The sequence below is a fragment of the Podarcis cretensis genome (assembly GCF_951804945.1).
Source record: "Podarcis cretensis genome assembly, chromosome: 5".
Taxonomy (NCBI): Eukaryota; Metazoa; Chordata; class Lepidosauria; order Squamata; family Lacertidae; genus Podarcis; species Podarcis cretensis.
The window spans coordinates 49,596,437-49,615,562 of NC_137174.1; the positions used below are offsets into that span (position 1 = coordinate 49,596,437).

Here is a 19,126-nt window from a genome sequence, read left to right on the forward strand (position 1 = left end):
AAAACTTAAGAGCCCTGTTGAACAAGCCAAAGGTTCATTGGTTTCCAGCATTCTGGTCTCACAGTGGCCCAGGAGAAGCCTGCATGGAGGACCAAGAACAACACTTTCCTCACTTGTGATTCCCAGCGACTGGTATTCAGAGGCATACTGCCTTCAGTAGTGGGGGTAAAAGCATAGCCATCATGGCTAGTGGCAATTGATAACCTTTTTCTCTTTGTTACAGATAGGTAGCCGTGTTGGTCTGCCATAGTCAAAACAAAATAAAAAAATTCCTTCCAGTAGCACCTTAAAGACCAACTAAGTTAGTTCTTGGTATGAGCTTTCGTGTGCATGCACACTTCTTCAGATACGATGGTATCTGAAGAAGTGTGCATGCACACGAAAGCTCATACCAAGAACTAGCTTAGTTGGTCTTTAAGGTGCTACTGGAAGGAATTTTTTTATTTTGTTTTTTTCTCTTTGTGTTTGTCTAAGCTTCTTTAAAGACATCCACTTTGGTGGCCATCACAATCTCTTGTGAGGGCAAATTCCCCAGTTTATTTATGCACTATGTAAAGTATGAAAGTACTTTATTTTTTCCTTAATCTTCCAACTTTCCTGCTTCATTGGAGAGGGCAAGGTTCTACTGCCCCTATCCATCTTCTCCACACAAAAGACACAATGGAAAAAAGTAGCTTGCTAAAAGACACGTAGTTGGAAATCTGCCAGTGTTTATGTTGCAAGATGAATCTACGTGTTGGGAATCAGAAATACTTGGTGTACAAAAATAACAAATTGGAATTAAAGTTGCTACCTACCTGTGACAATTGCCTTAGCTCCCTTTAAAACACACACACACAGACACACAGACACACACACACACAGAGAGAGAGAGAGAGAGAGAGAGAGAGAGAGAGAGAGAGAATGAATAAGAGGACAAAAACCCATCTGCCCAGTCTCCTCCTCTTTGCAGCAATGTGTCCTGCATTATCTGGCCAGGTTGGATCTATTCACATCCCTTAATGTCATTTTTTTTTGTCCATGTGCCACATGCCAATTGCATCCCGATATGTTATGTGACACTGGAGGGCTAGACAGCTGCACCTGTCAGCAATTTCAGCCTCCCTTCCATAAAGTGGTTATGCAAAAGCAGGGTTGCCAGATCCAGTTTCAAAAACAAGAGCTCTTGTGTTAGAAATAAAGAACACACCTTATGTTAGGTTGAAATACAGTGTTGTGAACCGAGGGTAGTCATTCAAAACAAAGGAAATGCTTTATAATTTCAGTGTTGATATGCCTCTGAATGCCAAGGACTGAGGGATAGGATATAGGAGAGGGTAGTTGCCTTCATGTGCTTTTGTGCTTCCCAGAAGGTCCTAGGACTAGGGCTGTATACATACCCAAGTGCTAATGGGTTTGTACGTCACGTACATCAAACTTTTTAATGTGTGCTTTTGCATATGTATGTCCACACATGAGCCCTTTCAATTAAAATCATCATCTCATTGTTTTCCATCCGCACAAGGGGGCAGTGTTCAATGGGATGTATTTGAAATATGTGTTCCCACCCACCCTAAATATTTATCTACCAGACTGTGCAAAACAGTGAGTTAAAATGTGTGTGTGTGTGTCTTCTTGCCTGCCTGCCCCGCCAGCAGCCCACCCGCCCTGAGTTTGGAAAACCTGGTTTCATTTTGGGCATGCATCATTTTGCCTGTGCAGGCACTTTATTTGTTTGTTTGTTTGTTTGTTTGTTTGTTTATTCAAATTTTGTGGAACACCAGACTTTTCAAAACAGCTGCATCCCACTGAGGGTGTTTGGTGATGGATGGCACCCAACAAAACATTGCCATACATTAAAAAAAACAAACCCACCCCCACAACGCACTGCAGTATATTGATTGGGGGGCAGGTCAGACACCCACCTATCCCCGCCCTGGATCCGTCCCCAAAACAATTCAGAAGATGCCTAAGGGTTTTTAAAAGGATTTTTTAAAAACTCAATTTTAACTTACAGGTATTTATTATTTTATTTCAACAATGTAGAAGTGCATTGTGCAGTAAGGTCACAAAGGATACAGTATTATCAATTCTTTGTCCAGTGTGATTAAATTTAGACTCTTGATTAATTGACCTATCTCTAGGTCACTTATCAGGTAACATGAGGTGTGATATCACCACCTGTCTTTTTAACTGAGCATGGGTTTGGGGGAAGGAGAAGGCCAAAACTGAATGTGCGCTGGCTAGAACAGGCTGCATCGAGACATGGATGGGGACATGACTGGCTGCTGCTTTAGACCCAAGCTTGCTGAAGCTATGAGAGGAGCAATGAGAGCCACTATTGGAGTGTAATGTTCTGCACTTCCTCCATCAAAACTCAGGTTGTAAATTTGTATAAAACAAATCTTTATTCTCAAAAACACTAGTCGCAGGTTTGCGTCAAAGATAAACTCTTTACCCAAAGTGCCAAGACCCCGGAATCTTGCTGTTGCTCAGCTTTTTCAAGTAGGTGCTGTTTGGACTGCAATCTTAAAGCATCACTCAGAGACATGTAGTTTTTCATACCATCCAATAACCATTATTTTAGAGGAAAAGAGGGACAACAGTGACTCTGAATAATTAATACTCCATTGCACTTTTGAATCTGGATAACATTAATGGAAAACCTGAAAACCTGTGTTTGTTATTCTTTTCCCTTTAGCATAATGAAATCTGTGCCTAATTCAGTTGCATTGTGTAATTGGTCCATAAACAGCATATATGAAGCAATATACAAGTTCTGTGTGTTTCTTAAGGTTAAAGGCCTTGTTTTAAAAAGGTAAATAAAGGCAACCCCCATCCGCTGGACTTTGATTTGGTATTTTGTCATGTTCACAAGAGCCTAATTTCACACCCAAAACCCACTCCCGCTCCGCACCCGCTCCTCTCCCTCTTCCCTTTATTTTTGCATGGGGAAAAAAGTTTACAGGTTCCTTTCGATTTGTCTGTTTCATTACAAAAGCCATCCTTCGTGTTGATTCGGCATATTTAAGTCACTGCAATCCTTCAAGGTCCGGCTACCTTCTTGCTTGAAACTGTTATGTTCAGTGAAGTATAAGCTGCGTGCCAATGTTATCTTGGCTAGAATATTTTCATTCATTTTCTTGGCAGTAGTAGTTGCCTAAATCTGAACCAAAAGCAGGAGAAATGGAGTGCTTTTCACGGAGATCGGAAAACGACGCGGGTGGGAGGAGCATGCCGGTGAAGTGCAAACAAAAAAAGGACGTTTGTTCCCCACGACATTCGGGTAGCACCCAAGCATTTGATGCTTCTGCTTTAATTATATTTTTGATGTGCTTGTGTATGTTTTACTCTATCGCTTCGGGACGTTCTGTTGTGGGAAGCGGCTTATAAGTTCAATAAACTAATGCGCTGGTTGCAATTGCTTTTTCGGTGGACCAGGTGGGAAGAGAGCAAATAAAATCCAGGCCAGCAAAGCGGGTTGCGGGTGCGCGCGTGTCCGAATTCAGAATCCCTGTTGTTATTCTTAGAACACCGCTTGCATCCTATGCTGATAAAGAAAACACCGCTTCCGCAATCCCCCTGGTGGAGACAGGATTCAGCCCGAGCCTGCCCTCGAAACAGGCTTCGACCACGTTTCCTTCTTGCGGTGCCTTTAAGGACCCTCACACTTTCTTTCTTTCTTTTTTCTGCATAATTTTTATTGTTTTTTAAATCATAACAAACAAACAAAAAATACACTTTCAACCCTTTTGCCTTACAAACACTAACTAACCTCTCAACCAGCCTTGAACACAGAACATGCCGGACAGGCGGGGGGAGTAGCGGGAACCAAAAGCAACAGAAGGGAGGAGGAGGAGGGGCCAGAAACAAACACGCATGCGCACTTCCTATCTCCTTTTTTCCGCCTTACTTTTTTCCCCCTCCTCCCTCCGCAGTATTATGAGGTCAGCGCATGGGACGGCGTAGCCTATGACGTAACCCATCCACTCCCGGACCTCCCCAGCCCTTACAATCCAGACAGAAGAGGGGACGGGGCAGCCAAAGGGAGAGAAGTGGCAGTTGGTCTCTCCTCAGGAAGGGGGCGGTGGACGCGAGAAGACGAGAAAAGACCCGGATGCCGCGGCCGCTGCTGCTGTGTGAGGCGGAGCGGGCCACGGAGGGAAGGAGTTGTGGATACGGCGGCGGTTTGTCGTCTGGGGCCGGCTGAGGGGAGCGAGCGTTGGCGGGGGGGGGGGGCTGCGTCGACCTCGAGCTCCCCGGGTTGTTGCTTTTGTTTTTTGACGGAGTTGCGGCGGCGGCGCCCGTTTCCCCTCAAGCCGCTGCCCGCAAGATGGAGGTAGCGGGGCTGGCCGTGGCGCCGGCGGCGTGAGGCGGCGAGGGCCGCGGGGTAGGCGGCTCGCAGGGAGCCGGCGCGGCTGCGTGAGGGGCGGCGAGAGGCGCTGAGGCGATGCTGTCGGTGTATGGAATGCTGCTGTCGGCTCTGCTGGGCTCCTGCCTGACGCTGCTGTGCCAGATCCTGCTCTTCTACCGGAGGAAGCCCGAAGCCCCCGAGGGGCCGTCCTCGGCGCCCAGCACCGGCATCTACACCACCCGGGCAGTGCCCGACACCAGCCTCAAGGAGTACTTCGCCGGCTTCGTTGGCGGCGGAGGGGTGCAAGAGGGGGCTGGCTCCCGCAGCGTGCCCCCCAGCCAGTCCCCTTCCAAAAATGACCAGGGCACCCACCCGGACTCCTCCTCTAGCTCGGTGGTGGAGTTCACCGAGGAGACCCTCTATTGGCTCAATGCCATCTGTCTCTTTCTCTTCAGGGAGCTCAAGGACACTGGCTTTGTCAGGCACTGGGTCACCAGGAAGATCAAGGTGGAGTTTGAGGAGCTGCTCCAGACAAAGGTGACAGGCAAGGTGCTGGAGGGGCTCAGCTTGAGAGACGTTGCCTTCGGGAACGTTGTGCCCGTTTTCAAGAACATCAAGATCCTGAGGCCGGTGACCTGTAGCGAGGAAGGATGCCCCGAGGAACTAGACTTTGAGGTGGACGTTGAGTACAACGGTGGCTTCCACTTGGCCATTGATGCCGACCTTGTCTTTGGCAAGTCGGCATATCTCTTTGCCAAGATCTCTAGGGTGGTGGGTCGGGTGAGGCTGGTCTTCACCCGCTTGCCCTTCACTCACTGGTCTTTCGCCTTTGTCGACGAGCCTGTGATTGGTCTTGAAGTCAAGTCACAGTTTGAAGGAAGGCCCTTGCCACAACTTACTTCCATCATTGTCAGCCAGTTCAAGAAAGTCATTAGGCGCAAACATACTTTACCTCATTATAAAATCAGGTAAGGTGCTTTGGGTTTAACTGGAGCAAAGCTATACTTTACTCACATTATAGTTTGGGGAATTGTTGGAAGGAAAACTTTCTATTGACTTATTCTTAATAAACACTGTTTAGTAGTATTTGAAACATGGTAATAACAGCAATGATGATAACATTCGCAAAAATGCCTTCTGAAGGTGGCATTTTTAGAAGATGAAATGGTTTGTATACATATGCATAGGTCCACAGATTTTTGGTTTGTCTTATCAAGCCATTATTTAGTTGTACTACTGACCCCACTCCCCCATTCCACACCTCATGGTACCCCTTATTCTGTTGTTGTTTTTTGAAGAAAGTGCAAGCAGTAACTCACTGCTGTTTTCTTCCAGTCTGCTGAAAATCTTGATCATGTGGAAAGCTTAAGGTGAATAGAGCCAAACATGTACCTTTGATTTCAGGAAAGCTGGATTTAATCAGCTCAGAGAAATGCTAGGTAGGATTCCATGGCTAGATATACTAATAAAGAAAGGAGCCCAAGACTAGTGGGAGTTCATGAAGTGAAGAAGTTACTAAAGGCAAATCACAATTCTAATGGGAGAAAAATATGAGGCAAAATGTAAAGAGCTGATACTGCTGACCAAAAAGTTTGGTGATGAACTAAACCCCCCCCCCCCAAGACTTAGAAAAAATGAAAGGAAGGAGAGGTCTTCACAGAGGGCAAATACAGATGCATACCCAGACTTGTTAGGACAGTGTTAGGAAAACTGAGGCTGGCATACTATGTAATGAAATGGATTGTATGGTTTAAGGAAGAGGAAGGTAACCAGGCCTGCTTCATTGTAAGGATGATGAAATGTTAGTATGTACCGGTAATAAAGAGAAGGGACTACTTTTGCCTCTTGTTTTCTCCTAAAAGGGGAACTGTATGTGACCTTGTGACAGTAGTTAAGGGTCAGGATTGCAATTTAAGATAGAAGAGGAATTGGTCAGAAAATGCCTAGCTACCTTAAAAGAGTTCTAGTTTTTAGGGCCAGATGTATTGCATTCTTGGGTACTAGAAGAAGCTGCTGATGTATTCTCAGAATCTCTGTCTATCATGTTAGATATCCTTGAAAATAGGCAAGGACTGGAGATAGGCAAATGTTGGTCCAGTTCTCAGAAAAGAGGAAGATTAGACTGCTTTGCTACCAGGAAAGATACTTGAACAGATTAGATAGGGACAAATTTGTAAGCATAAATCTTGACAAAACGCAGTGGTTAGTAGAAGCCAACATAGATTTGTCAAGCATAAATACTGAAGGGCTGAATAGTTCTCTGCTATCCCAGAGCAAGAGCATATATAATGGGCTTAAGTTACCAGTGTGTTGCATGTTAAGTTAGACTTGGGTTGCATGTTAGGAAAAACTTTTTAGTGGTAAGAACATGAAACCAATAATCAGTTATCTGGGGTATATGGTTGGGCTTTCTTTTGCTGGAGGTCTTCAAGTAGAGACTGGTCATCTGTTGGGGATGCTTTTGCTCTGGATTTCCTGGAATTTCTAGCTGGGGGTTGGTCTAGATGGCCTATGAAATCCCTTTCTACTCTGATTTGCAAAAGCCTTTCTGGAAGGAAAGAAACTTCATGTCTTTCTTTCCTCTCTACTTAGGGAAAATAATTAATATTCTCTCTCTTGCAAGAGATGTAAATAACATCTCATTCACTCTTTGGTACTCTTTGACCTGCAGAGAACTCTGGGAATGGAGGACTCTCTGTGTTTCCTCTTGATACTCTTCTATTTATGGACAACCTGGGGTGGGAATATTTTTGTGCTGGGTGTTTGGTGCAGGCATGCTTGCAACTGGCAAACAGGTGAGTGTATTTATGGAACACTGTTTGCAAATTGGAAGCATGCGGGGGGGGGTGTTGTTTTTTGTTTTGGTAAACTACATAAACTTGCTAGAATTTTTAAGAGGCATGGTTTTAATGCTCTCTTATTTTGTAGATAGTCTCTGTTGGCAAAATGACTTTGTACAAAGTAGCAGAAGAAAGAGAAAAGTTGTTGTCTGTTCACTGACACCCCTTGACTACACCCTTTTCTTCTAACACTTTAAAACACCCATGCCATGTTCAAAAGATTATGTACTCTGTTGATATTTAGTCCAGATCAGCTGCCTTTCACAGTTTTTGGTTTTGTCTTTTAACCACTAATGCAGGTAGAAATTATTTTTCTGTGTGGAGCTTGTCCTGAAAGGAGTGGTTACTTGTCTTCTTCCTTCCTTTCCCTTTACCGTCTTTATCATTAGTTGTACAGGGTATTTCAGCTTCATGTTAGATTGTGGATGTGTGTCCATACATTTTAAAAACACCAATTTTGAAATATCTTGCATATCTCAATCCCAAATGCTAAGTTTAGAGCTTTATAATGTATAATAATAAAGTACTTGGATTTATTCTAAATGCAATAGTAGCTACCATGCAAGGCGCTGGGAGATGTTGGATAGTTTTTCACATAGCATGTGTTCCTGAGCACTAGAAGATTCTGTTTCCATCAGCCTGATCCCCTTGGAGAGGAAGCAGACTCCCTCATTCAGGGGTGGGAGAGCCTTGCAGTGTTCAACTAATCATTGGAGCGATTGTGTTGTTTGCACACTACAAAGTATTCTGCAATTGAACAAATGGTGTAAGTTTTGCTTTTGGGGAATTTCAGTTTAGATGAGTAAAGGGCAACATGAAATAAGCATATAAAATTATGCATAGCACATAGAAAGTCGATAGAGGGAAAAATTCCCTCATAATGCCAGAATTTGTGGATATCAAATGAAGCTGAATATTGGAACTTTCAGGAAGATTTTGAGTGGGGGGTGCAGAGGGAGGAGAGAAGCCCCATTGTGTGAGTGAACACCTTGCATTACAGTGGATTTTAACCAATGGATATTGGTAGAGAAAATTTAGTAGGGCCTAACTGACAGTAAATCACTGATACCACAGAATTATAAAATCATAGAATTCTAGAGTTGGAAAGGACCCCATCATTATCCATCTCCCTGCATTACAGGAATCTCAACTAGATCATACATGACAGATGGCTATCCAACCTCTGCTTAAACACCTCCAAGGAAGGAGGGTCCACCACCCTTCATGGGAATCTGTTCCACAGTTGAACAGCTAAACTTTACAGGCATGGCTATTCCATAATCAGCCTGGAATATACCACAGTATAAAAGTGACCTCCTTTATTCATCAGATAATGCCTTTATATAGACAGAAAATAGACAGCTTTTTATTTTATTTTTCAAAATTTTAATCCTTTTCATATTTACCTAGAAGTCTGTTCCGTTGTGTGTGGAACTTGCTTCTAGATAAGTGGACATTAGTGGCTAGGGTTGCTGTTCCTTCTTGCTTCATTTTTTTTTTTAAATTAAGCTGGAAATTTTGGCTGAAGAACCCAAAACACTGAAATATCGTAAAAAGACTTTCCACTTCCATTCTTACAGTTGAATTAAATGCCAAAAAGAGTGAAATGGAAAAGGGAGAGACAACTCTGGTCTTTCCTTTATGATACAACTTTCTATTTTCCTAGTGACTTTGGAAAGCACAGATCTTGGTTCCTCATAGGAGTTTATCTTGTTCCTGGTGACAAAATTGATCTGTGATTATTACATATGTTGGTGTTTTCATTAACTGAAATATGGCCACTGAGTTTAATAAGTTTTGCTAGTAAAAAGGTAAAGGTAAAGGTACCCCTGCCCGTACGGGCCAGTCTTGACAGACTCTGGGGTTGTGCGCCCATCTCACTTAAGAGGCCAGGGGCCAACGCTGTCCGGAGACACTTCCGGGTCACGTGGCCAGCGTGACATCGCTGCTCTGGCGAGCCAGAGCCGCACACGGAAACGCCGTTTACCTTCCCGCTGGTAAGCGGTCCCTATTTATCTACTTGCACCCGGAGGTGCTTTCGAACTGCTAGGTTGGCAGGCGCTGGGACCGAGCAGCGGGAGCGCACCCCGCCGCAGGGATTCGAACCGCCGACCTTTCGATCGGCAAGCCCTAGGCGCTGAGGCTTTAACCCACAGTGCCACCTGCGTCCCCAAAGTTTTGCTAGTACCAAAGGTTAAAAGTTATTTTTTCACAGATCTAGCTGTTGTTGTTCTCCCTGTTTGTAGTATGCAGATTCCAGATCTATTATAATCTGATGTTGGTGAGGCAATCTTCCAGGTGCTTTCTGAAGTATTAATAAACCCCTCCTGGAATGATGTACTGTTTCAGCTAGCAAGTCTCTAATTTGAACTATAACCCCAAATTTAGAATGGTTTTTAAAATGTAACTTTGTGGTTATAAGAGCCTTTTCTCACATGGCACATCTTGTATTTTAAAAACGTATCTAGTGCATATCTGTTTTTAAAAACAGCTTCTCCCTAGACAGAAAAAAAGGAGTTAGAATATTAATAGCTGCTTCGTAACAATATTGGCTCTGATTTGATATTTTCCATCTCTAGATCAAGTGAAGCTAAAATTGGCTTCTTTTGTTTTTCTTATGGGCACCTTTTTCAGCCAATAAAAATGGATATTTGATTAACTGGATAATTACATATTGCAGCCTTGCTTTTGGTAACTAGAAAACTAGCATATCGGGATAAAGGTTAGACTAAAACATAAATGTGCTAGACATTTTTTATGGTATTTCTTGCAGGCTGAAGTAATACACGCTGATCAATCTTCTCAGTACGAAGTATGCCTGAGTTGTAATGTGTTGACCCAGCTGGATCAACCCCAAGGCTTTGACATTTGTCCAAATTATTCTTCTCTTTTTTGGCAAGGTGTCACCTTGGTGTCAAGTCATTTCCAGATATTTGGGAATAGTACTTCCTACCAGTGTATGACTGAAGGACAGAACAATAATAATAGGCAGCCTATTTACTAATTAATAAGATTTGAAAAGAAGTGGTGTGGTAATTACTCCTTTTCAAAGAGGTACTTAAATGAAAATGATGAAGGGATCTTTCAGAGATGAAGAAAAATAGCTGTTTTGCTCAAAGAGCGTATGAAATGCTATTGTTTAAAAAAAGCTATTAAAGTATGTCAAGAATTGGAAGTCCTGGAAAGGATAAGTAATATAGAGTACAAATACAAGGTACTTTAACATTTCTAATCACCCAGGCATAGGACAAATAAGGTTCAGGTAATGAAGCTTTTTCCAATGTGCTGCTCTCCTGTTGTTTTGGACTTCAAATCCCTGCAAGCATGGCAAATGGTTAGGAATGATGAGAGCTGTAGCTCATAATGTCTGGATGACACCATACTGGGGAAGGCAACTTTGACCTCAAGCTGCAATATTGTTTGTTATTAAGTTATGTATTTTTTGTGTTTTTATTGGTTTTTATTGGTTTTTGTGTTTTTATTGGTTTACAGAATACAACCAACTCTGTCTGAAGGGTGGTATATAAACAAAACAAACAAACAAACAAACAATATAGGTATTAAGTGGCAATATGGACATAAAACAGTAAATAGTCTATTGCTTGTGTTCTTTGTTTTGCATTTTGTTCTAGTAAGTATTAGCAATTAAAAAAGAATTAGAACATTCTTTTAATTGGGACACTTAATTCTCTGGGGCAAACAACTGTTGCATTGAAGGTGACTGGTTTACTCTCTAAAATCTGTTTTGTGAATTTACATGTTGAATGATGTCCATTCAAGTGGTAAATACACAAATGCAGCCAACACAGATTTTGAGGCTGTTACTGATTAGATGTTTGCAGGTAAAGACAATCTCCCCAGCTTTGTGCAGTACTACAAGAGGGTTCCACAAATAAATCAGTGGATGGGTATAATTGCTAGCTGTGGAAGGAAAAGTTAAGAGTTTAAGTAGATACTTTCTAGGGCAGACTAATAGTTAATCTAGTCCAGCATCCACTTTCCCATAGCTGCTAACCTAGTGCATCTCTGTGCCTCACAGGTAGGGTATGAAGGGAATTATGAAGCCTTTGTTGCTCCACAACTGCTGATACTCGGTGGCATACTGCATCTGAACATGGAGGCCTGTCTTTGATAGACACCTTCCATGTATTTGTTTAATACTCTTTACAAAATAGCTTAACACTGGTCATTACAGTGTCTTGTAGCAGTGACTTCATTTAATTTCTTACACACTGTGAGAAGAAATTCTTTTTTTATTTCCTGAATCTCCACCATTAAACTTCTTTGGATGATCCTAAGTTCATCCAAGTTTTAAGAAGGTAGGAGACAAACTTACCTTGTTTTGTTTTGCCCACACAAATCATAATTTGAATAACTTTCATCATGCTCTCCCTTTAGGTTACTTTTTAAAAATTAATCTAAATATTAATTTTAGCAAAGGTGCTCCAGTCCCATGGAAAAAGACTTGTGGAAATGAAGTATATATAATTAGCAAGAATGCCTGTATTGAGAACCAATCCCTTGGGCCTGTGGGACCTCCTGTAGAAGAGTAATGCTTGAAAACAGCCTTCCTAATTGCATTTGGTTTTCCAGCACTCAGATCTTACAATATGCATCCATCCATGTGCTATAAAGTCCAGAGGTCCTTTACCTTTACCTTTACCTTACATTTACTATTACAAGCTTATAGTAGAGGCTTGCTATTTGTTTTGAATTAGTATGGGTAATTTTGCAGCCTCTGTCACTATGGCTGTTTGTCCAGGGCCACCATATAGGCAGTGTTGTTTCTGTCTCCTTTCTTAGGCCTATCTTTGTAGACCCTTCATACTTAACCTCACAATATGGCTCCCTGATTATGGGTTTTCCTCCATCTGGAGGTGCATCTTCAGGTGATGAAAAGACATCAGACGGAATTGAAGTATCTGCTCCACTTGGCCTTCAGAGGTTTATGAGATGGTCACATCAGTACTGCATAATGATAATCTAAGCTGCTGGTGGTTATTTTTTTATCATAGTTATGACAATTATAGTTGTATTGTTTCTTATTTTGAGGGGACAGTTCTGTGGTTTATTGTATACTATTCATTGCCTGGGGAACTTTTATTGAAGCTTGGTTTACACTAATAATAATAAAAAATATTTGCTACATGCATTTCAAAAAGTCCTTTGCAACTAAAGCATTGAGTTCTGCTTTTCACACACCTGCTTCTATGAGAAGTTATTTCCACATAAGTAATATGAAAAATCTGCCAGCTGCTGTGTTTCCTAATTCAAGGTCTTGCGAGTTCATCCATTAGATACCTAATCTGCTTAACATAGCTAAATCAGTAAGGGAGCTCTGTATATAATAAGGACATTAGTCTGTTACATAAAAGGAGCAGAATTCTTTACTTTTTTGTTTCACTTGAGAAATATGATTTTAACTTGCAGGTATGGTAATTTTAAATTGAAATAAACTTTTTTTGCAATTTGTTTCTTAGATTAGGTTTGCAGGATGCTAACAGTTTCCCAGGGGAATTCTTTATCTTTTGGAATATGACATAACCATTTTATGTGGCACCTATGGTGTTTAGGAAAGAATGAATAATGTGAATCCTCATTCTGACCATTTATCAACATATTTCCTCAGATTTGTCTATCTCTATAGTATACTCTTGCATATTGTTTCTCCCTTGCCTTTGTTGAATAGCTAACCATCTTTATTAGAGCTTCTGTAACATTTCTGCATCACAGATACAACAGTAAAAGGTAATTATTGTGCGGAACAATTAATAATATTTTCAAGTAAACGCTAGGTAACTGGAGAATATTCTTTCTGGGAACCATTATGTTAATCCTCTATCTTCCTGCATTCTAAAAATTGCCAGTGTATATTCCAGAAAGCATAAGTTACAAATATAGTTTACGTTTTTTACTTTGAAACAGTTCTTTATTATAGAAATTAAACTGAACATAATTGGTGTCTGTTATAACATGATTCTTGCAATGATGCCTTGGACATCAGATGAGCTCGTGTGATGGCACAGAACATTCTAACTCCTCAGAGAACCAAGAAATTGCAACAAAAGGTTCACTGTCTAAGTTATAAAAAGGAATAATTGTCTGTCTGGGTGTAGAACCCCATAGACTTTATTGAAAGAAAAGCTGAATGGGGTGAGCTAAGCTGACTGGGAGAAGGCCTGGGAGGATAGGGAATGTATGAAGTAGAGTGTGCCCAGAGGCTAGGGAAATGAAGAAAAGCAGGGTGAAATATATGATCCTGAGGGAAAGGCAAGTATGGGAGCCAAGAGGCCAAAGGAAAAGCATTGGGGGTGTGGGTGAGGGAGCCAAGAGGTCATGGGCTGCCAGATCTATGTCCTGAGAGGACTCCTGTGCCTTTAAGAACTGCGTTGAAGTGAGAATTCTGCCAGTTATTGCTTCTAGTCACTGCAGCATTTTAATCTGAAATGCAAGAGCAGTAATGGAGTACTTGATTTTACTTCCCATCTTTGTCACAACACATCTTTTAAAGCTGGGAAAATATTCCTTATTTTCTGTGAGGGGCAACTGCATATCACATGCAAATGTGTGTTCTTAAAAATGAAAAGCACCCTCTGAAATCTGACTGGGGTGTGTTTGTGTATGTACTTAACCCCTTTCCCTGCCAACCATCTACTCCAAATCATATCTTCCTCCAAACTTATTTTCCACCATGGAAGTGCGAGTAGCAATACCTAAGTACTCTTGTAAACTTTTATATGGAACCTTTCAAGGAGGGAAAGCTGCTGGAGGGGTGTGTGGAGATTTTGTAATAATTCTGTTTTAAACTTCCCCCACTTTTCCGCTCAAAACAGCAGCTCCTTGTGGCTGCTTCTTTCCTCCCCACATAAAGCCCTGTTCACATGCATTTGTGTATGTACTTTTTAGGGCTGTTTCAAATTTCTTCCTACATTTGTTCTTATGACAGTAATGGGAAGATAGTATTTTCATAACTTGAAAGTAGTTAGACGTACGTTTAGAAGATACATTCATCAAACCTCCAAACTTCTGTTCAGCAGAAACATCTTTGTAACTCGATAATGGTCAGGGGTGTCAGTCAAGGACACATCATTTTACTATATGTTTCTTAAAGATTGTGTGAAAGAAGAAGTAACAAGAGTCTATTTTAAGTTTTATGTGTTTTTACATACTGCTTCTGCAATGTTTCCTCACTATGGTAGGATATATAAGCAGCTAGCCAAGAGTTAATAACTGCAATAACTGTTATTATAGCCTGATTTTATTCCTGTTACATGGGAATAAACACCACTAAATTCATTGGGACGCATTCAATTTTTAGCCTTTAGTTAAGGTTAAATTGGCAGCACTAAATTACTGTTTTCGATGACATATTTTAAGAACTCAACAACTTAAGAGGTTTTCAAAGGTGTTGTATGTTGAAAATATGAGACAGAATAGTGGAAAGTTTAATGCTGAATCTCTGTCTCAAAAGGATAAGAGAAATCATTTTATTTTTATAGTCTGATGATGGCAAGCATCTTTCCTGGTGGCAGCTAAAAATAACAGATATATTTAGGAAGCTATGCTTGTTTATATAATGATGTTGGCACACATTACTGAAGTTTTAACTGGTCATACCTTAGAAATTAAAAATGAAAGCAATCATAAGTACATTTAATTAAGAAGCTCTATTTAACTCAGAACTTTCTGAGTATAACTTTCATGTATAAATAAATATGAAGAGGATTGCGCAACATCTGTCTTATGTATTCACTAGAGGGACTTCCAAAGCAGGTCAGGCAGTGTAGTTTAGTGGGTAGTGTTGGACTAGGGCTGGAGAGATTCTTTTCATATTCTACTCTGCCATGAAGCTCATTCTGTGACCTTGGACCAGTTATTGTATTGAGGTATAACTTACACCACAGGGTTGTTTTGAGTATAAAGTATGTTAGTTCAAGTGCACGAGTCTGATCACTTTGGAAGGATGGGATAAAAATGCAATAATAAGTTATAGATAGTTATTCTATTTAAGATAGTGCTTGATTGAAGTATTCAGCCCTCCCCAGTTTTGTAGGTTTGCCAGATGGTAGCTGGGTTTAACCTCTTCCCAAAATTGTATTAATTTTCTAGGAGGGTGGTAAATTTAAAGAATTTTCAAGTTGGTGAAAATTGAAGTTGATGACAAAGACTAACCATTTGTCATCCTCTTCAGGGGTGGTGCCGCACTAACCATGACAAGTGGATTTGTTGAAGCCTGCTTATTCTTGAAACAATCATGTATTTATATAATATATTATTGACACACATTACTGAAGCTTTGGCTAGTCATATCTTACAAATTTAAAATGAGCGCTACAGTTCAGCTAAACCTAGCTGTAGAACAGGTTCTGTATCTTTTGCTGGTGGAAAATGGATCTGCCTAAAGTTGCAAATCTTCTTTGTCTCAAGAAAATCCAATTTTAAATTATGCTGAGCTTGAGAATTATTTTAAATTGAATTCACAAGCTGCTTCATGGAGACAGTTATTTATTTTGGGGAGTTCCGTATTGAAAAACATGCCAAATTCCATTCTGCTCTCTTTGCTGTTAAACTTAAATAATATGCAATGGGTATCTTGACAAGGTTCTGTAAACTGCATTGTGAATGCAGATAAACATCTGCACCCTTGGTTAGAGTAGAGCACTGTAGTTCTGCTGCACTGGTAAAATTTGTATCTGCAGCAAATGTAGCCATATGATCAGTTATCAGATCTGCAGGGTGTAAAATGTATTGCAATAGATATATTGTATATGCCAGGCCATAGTAGAAGTCTGTGTTATTAACTTACTGTCTTGGTAATAGTGTATAAACATTAGCTTCTAAGAAAAATAATTTGTACTGATTATTTCCAGTACAAGTTTGCTTTTCGGAAAACACTATCCCACATGATAAGAAGGAAATTGTTCTGAATGGCATAATAAAATGATACCATTGTAAAATTTGTTAGTCTTTAAGTCTAACACAGCTGCCCCTCTGGAGATCATAAGGGTTTGTTGTGCAATCCTGTCATTTGATATTCCCCTTCTCATAGAGGTCAGTGAAAGGACACACATAAACTCATAATTTCAGTGGCACAACATTGACAGATAGTTCTGATTAGAATGTGTTAGGAGTTATTTTATTTCTTTATGCTGTTCTTGTTGAGAAAACTATTTTTCAGCAGTTGTTCCAATACTAGCATGCTAGTATTGTATCCATTAAGATACTAGCATGCTAGTATCTGCATCCATTAACATTTTATGTATGCAAAGGTGAGCAAATTAATGTGAACTCTGCTTAGAAGGATAGAAGTCTATAGTAATTTTATCTTGGCATTTACTTGGCTGCATCTGGTTGTAACAATAAGCTATGGTTAAAAACTGGATTTATCATTACATGAACAAGCCGAGGTGAAACTCAGCTTGTGTACTCCTCGCTCAACTGCCTGTTCAGTTCTAAAGAGAATAGAAGCTTTCGCTTTCATTTTTAACTAACCACAGGTTGTTGTTATATTTAAAAAACCCAATTTCATACTGCCCATTAGGTGACAGAATCCTAGGGCAGTTTACAATTGCACATTAAAACAGCAATAAAACAAATTCTAAATCAGTCTTCCAAATAATTAATACAACTACACAATTAAAATGAGATGTATAGCTGCAGTAAACTGATTGCTTTTCTTGTGGCTGATCTCATCCAGAGATTCTGTTTTGTTCAGTATTCTGTGAAGGCCTGGGCAAAACGCTGTCTGGATGGCACCAGAATTACAGTAGTGAAGGTACATTATGCACCTTTTGGAGGGGGCAGTTCAATAAATGTGTGCACTACAGAGAAAGCCCTCTCTAGAATCACTGCTGAGCTAAGCTGTCAATGAGATCCAATGGCTCAGGCAGGCTGATATAGGCAGAAACACTCCTTCAAGTATTTGGGTTCCAAGTTCTTTAGAACTTATAGGCAGACGTCTGAGGCCCAGGGCATGAATTTTGTTAGAACAAATTTATAAACTCAAAATAGCAGCCAGTCCCTAGTCCCTCTGAGGCCCAGGGCAAGTGTACCCGGCTGCTTCCACTTCTGCACAAGCCTGTTTATAAGCTAACAAACACCCTGAATTGATCCCAGTAACATTTGGCAATGAGTGCAACACCACTTAGAATCCTTGCAGCTCTATTTTACACTAGCTGCAGCTTTCAAGTATTCAAGGGCAGTCCCTTGTAGAACATGTTAGAGTAATCTAATTAGAAGGTTACTAGGGCATGGGCTGCTAGGCTATCCTGGTCTAGGAATGACCATAGCTGGCAAACTAGCCATAAATGCTGATAGACACTCTTAGCCATTGAAGCCACACACACCAGCACCTATATCTGACCAGCTTATGGAAAAATAGAGTCACGTTTCATCAGTATATTGGTGATGCTATGCTCCATACTTCCTCAATAGCTCTCACCATGGTTTCATTAAACAGCAGTGGGAAGAGAATAAAACCCTGCAGGACTCTTCTGCTTAACTGTCAAGGCACCTAGAAGTCGTCTCCCAATGTTTATTGTCTGGAGACAGCCCTGCTGAAAAAACACCCACCATATCACAGTGCCTGCAATCCTCAACCTCCAAAAGGACACTTAGGGTCAGTGGTATCAAAAAGCTTTTGAGAGATAAATGAGGATCTACAAGGTTGCACACTCTCTGTCTCTCTCATAATAAGTCATCAACCAGGGCAATTTTAGTGCCAAACCATGACTAGAGTGGGTCTGAACCAAACTAAACTGTGGTTAGTCTTAAAGATAGATTACTGAAACAAGCCAACTTCAAACCATAGAGTATAAAGAATAAGGTGTCTTGAGGAGGCAAGCCATATGCAACTTGTTACTCAGTAAAAATTGAACTTGTGTGGATAACTTGGAAACTTTGTCTGAGCCTCTGGAACTTCCAGGCCCAACAGAGATTTTAGGGATCCCAAAATATATTGATGGAAGAAACAGATATTTGCAAATCATTAATTTATAACATGAATAGGCCGACTGACTTTAGTTTCAGTAGGGTAAAAAGTGGCTTTTGCTGTTGCAACAAAAGCCAGCCTCAACATCTGGCGATAGGGACATGGCCATTCAGTTCCAATCCGCATGTCAGGCAAATACCTTATTGCAGGGATTGGCAAACAGTGGTCCACAGTGTGTCTGTGAAGAACACTTAATATTTGAGTTCTTTGAACTTCTATGTATTCAAATTGTAATACAATAAAATACAATACAGTGGTACCTCGGGTTAAGAACTTAATTCGTTCCGGAGGTCCATTCTTAACCTGAAACTGTTCTTAACCTGAAGCACCACTTTAGCTAATGGTGCCTCCTGCTGCTGTCGCGCCGCCGGAGCACGATTTCTGTTCTCATCCTGAAGAAAAGTTCTTAACCCGAGGTACTATTTCTGTAACCTGAAGCGTATGTAACCTGAAGCGCATGTAACCCGAGGTACCACTGTATTGTATAGTGTTACTTATGCAGTTGCTTTGTTCTTACAATCAGACCTTTCATCTCTTCGTTGCAGTGTGTAAATTTTGTATGCTTTTTTCACCTATGGGGGAAAGTTTTTAACCTATTTATACATATATTTTGACTAGGTTCAAGCCGTTTTTTCCATTTCAAGTTGTGCCACCTGAAGAATTTAGAGATTGGAATCTCAGTATACAAGATTTTTCACTAACTGAAGGACGACTGAAAGTTTCCTTAATAGAATGTTCAAGGTATGTTCTTGGTACTCTCTGCATGTCTGGTTTCACTGAATGTCTTCCATTGGATTTCCCTTGTGGATTGTGGAATGGGACTGTAGCTCTTAAAAATAAAATGAGTTTCTTAACCAACACTATTTAAAATTAATTCCTAAATATGTGTTCCTTTACATTAGTTTGCTTTTCTCTGCTAATTACAAAGATGATTAGGAGTTGTTGCTCGCAGCTTCTATTAGC

The 19,126-nt window shown here is 40.7% G+C and overlaps 1 protein-coding gene and 2 long non-coding RNA genes across 3 annotated transcripts in view; 2 read left to right on the plus strand and 1 right to left on the minus strand.

Annotated features, from left to right (window-relative positions):
• LOC307216487 overlaps positions 1-19,126 on the plus strand; it is a 302,624-nt gene that overhangs the window by 156,647 nt on the left and 126,851 nt on the right. The window lies entirely within an intron of this gene.
• Positions 2,369-3,851, minus strand: LOC307216472. The gene is made up of 2 exons (XR_013839105.1): positions 3,728-3,851; positions 2,369-3,657 (listed from the first exon to the last, which is right to left on the minus strand). It is a non-coding gene; the product is annotated as an uncharacterized lncRNA (long non-coding RNA).
• Positions 4,401-19,126, plus strand: part of PDZD8 (PDZ domain containing 8) — a 35,417-nt gene continuing 20,691 nt past the window's right edge. The window contains exons 1-2 of the mRNA XM_079976625.1: positions 4,401-5,301; positions 18,782-18,904. Of these exons, the coding sequence (XP_079832751.1) occupies positions 4,430-5,301; positions 18,782-18,904 (995 nt within the window). The 5' untranslated portion in view covers positions 4,401-4,429. The remainder of the gene's footprint in view (positions 5,302-18,781; positions 18,905-19,126) is intronic.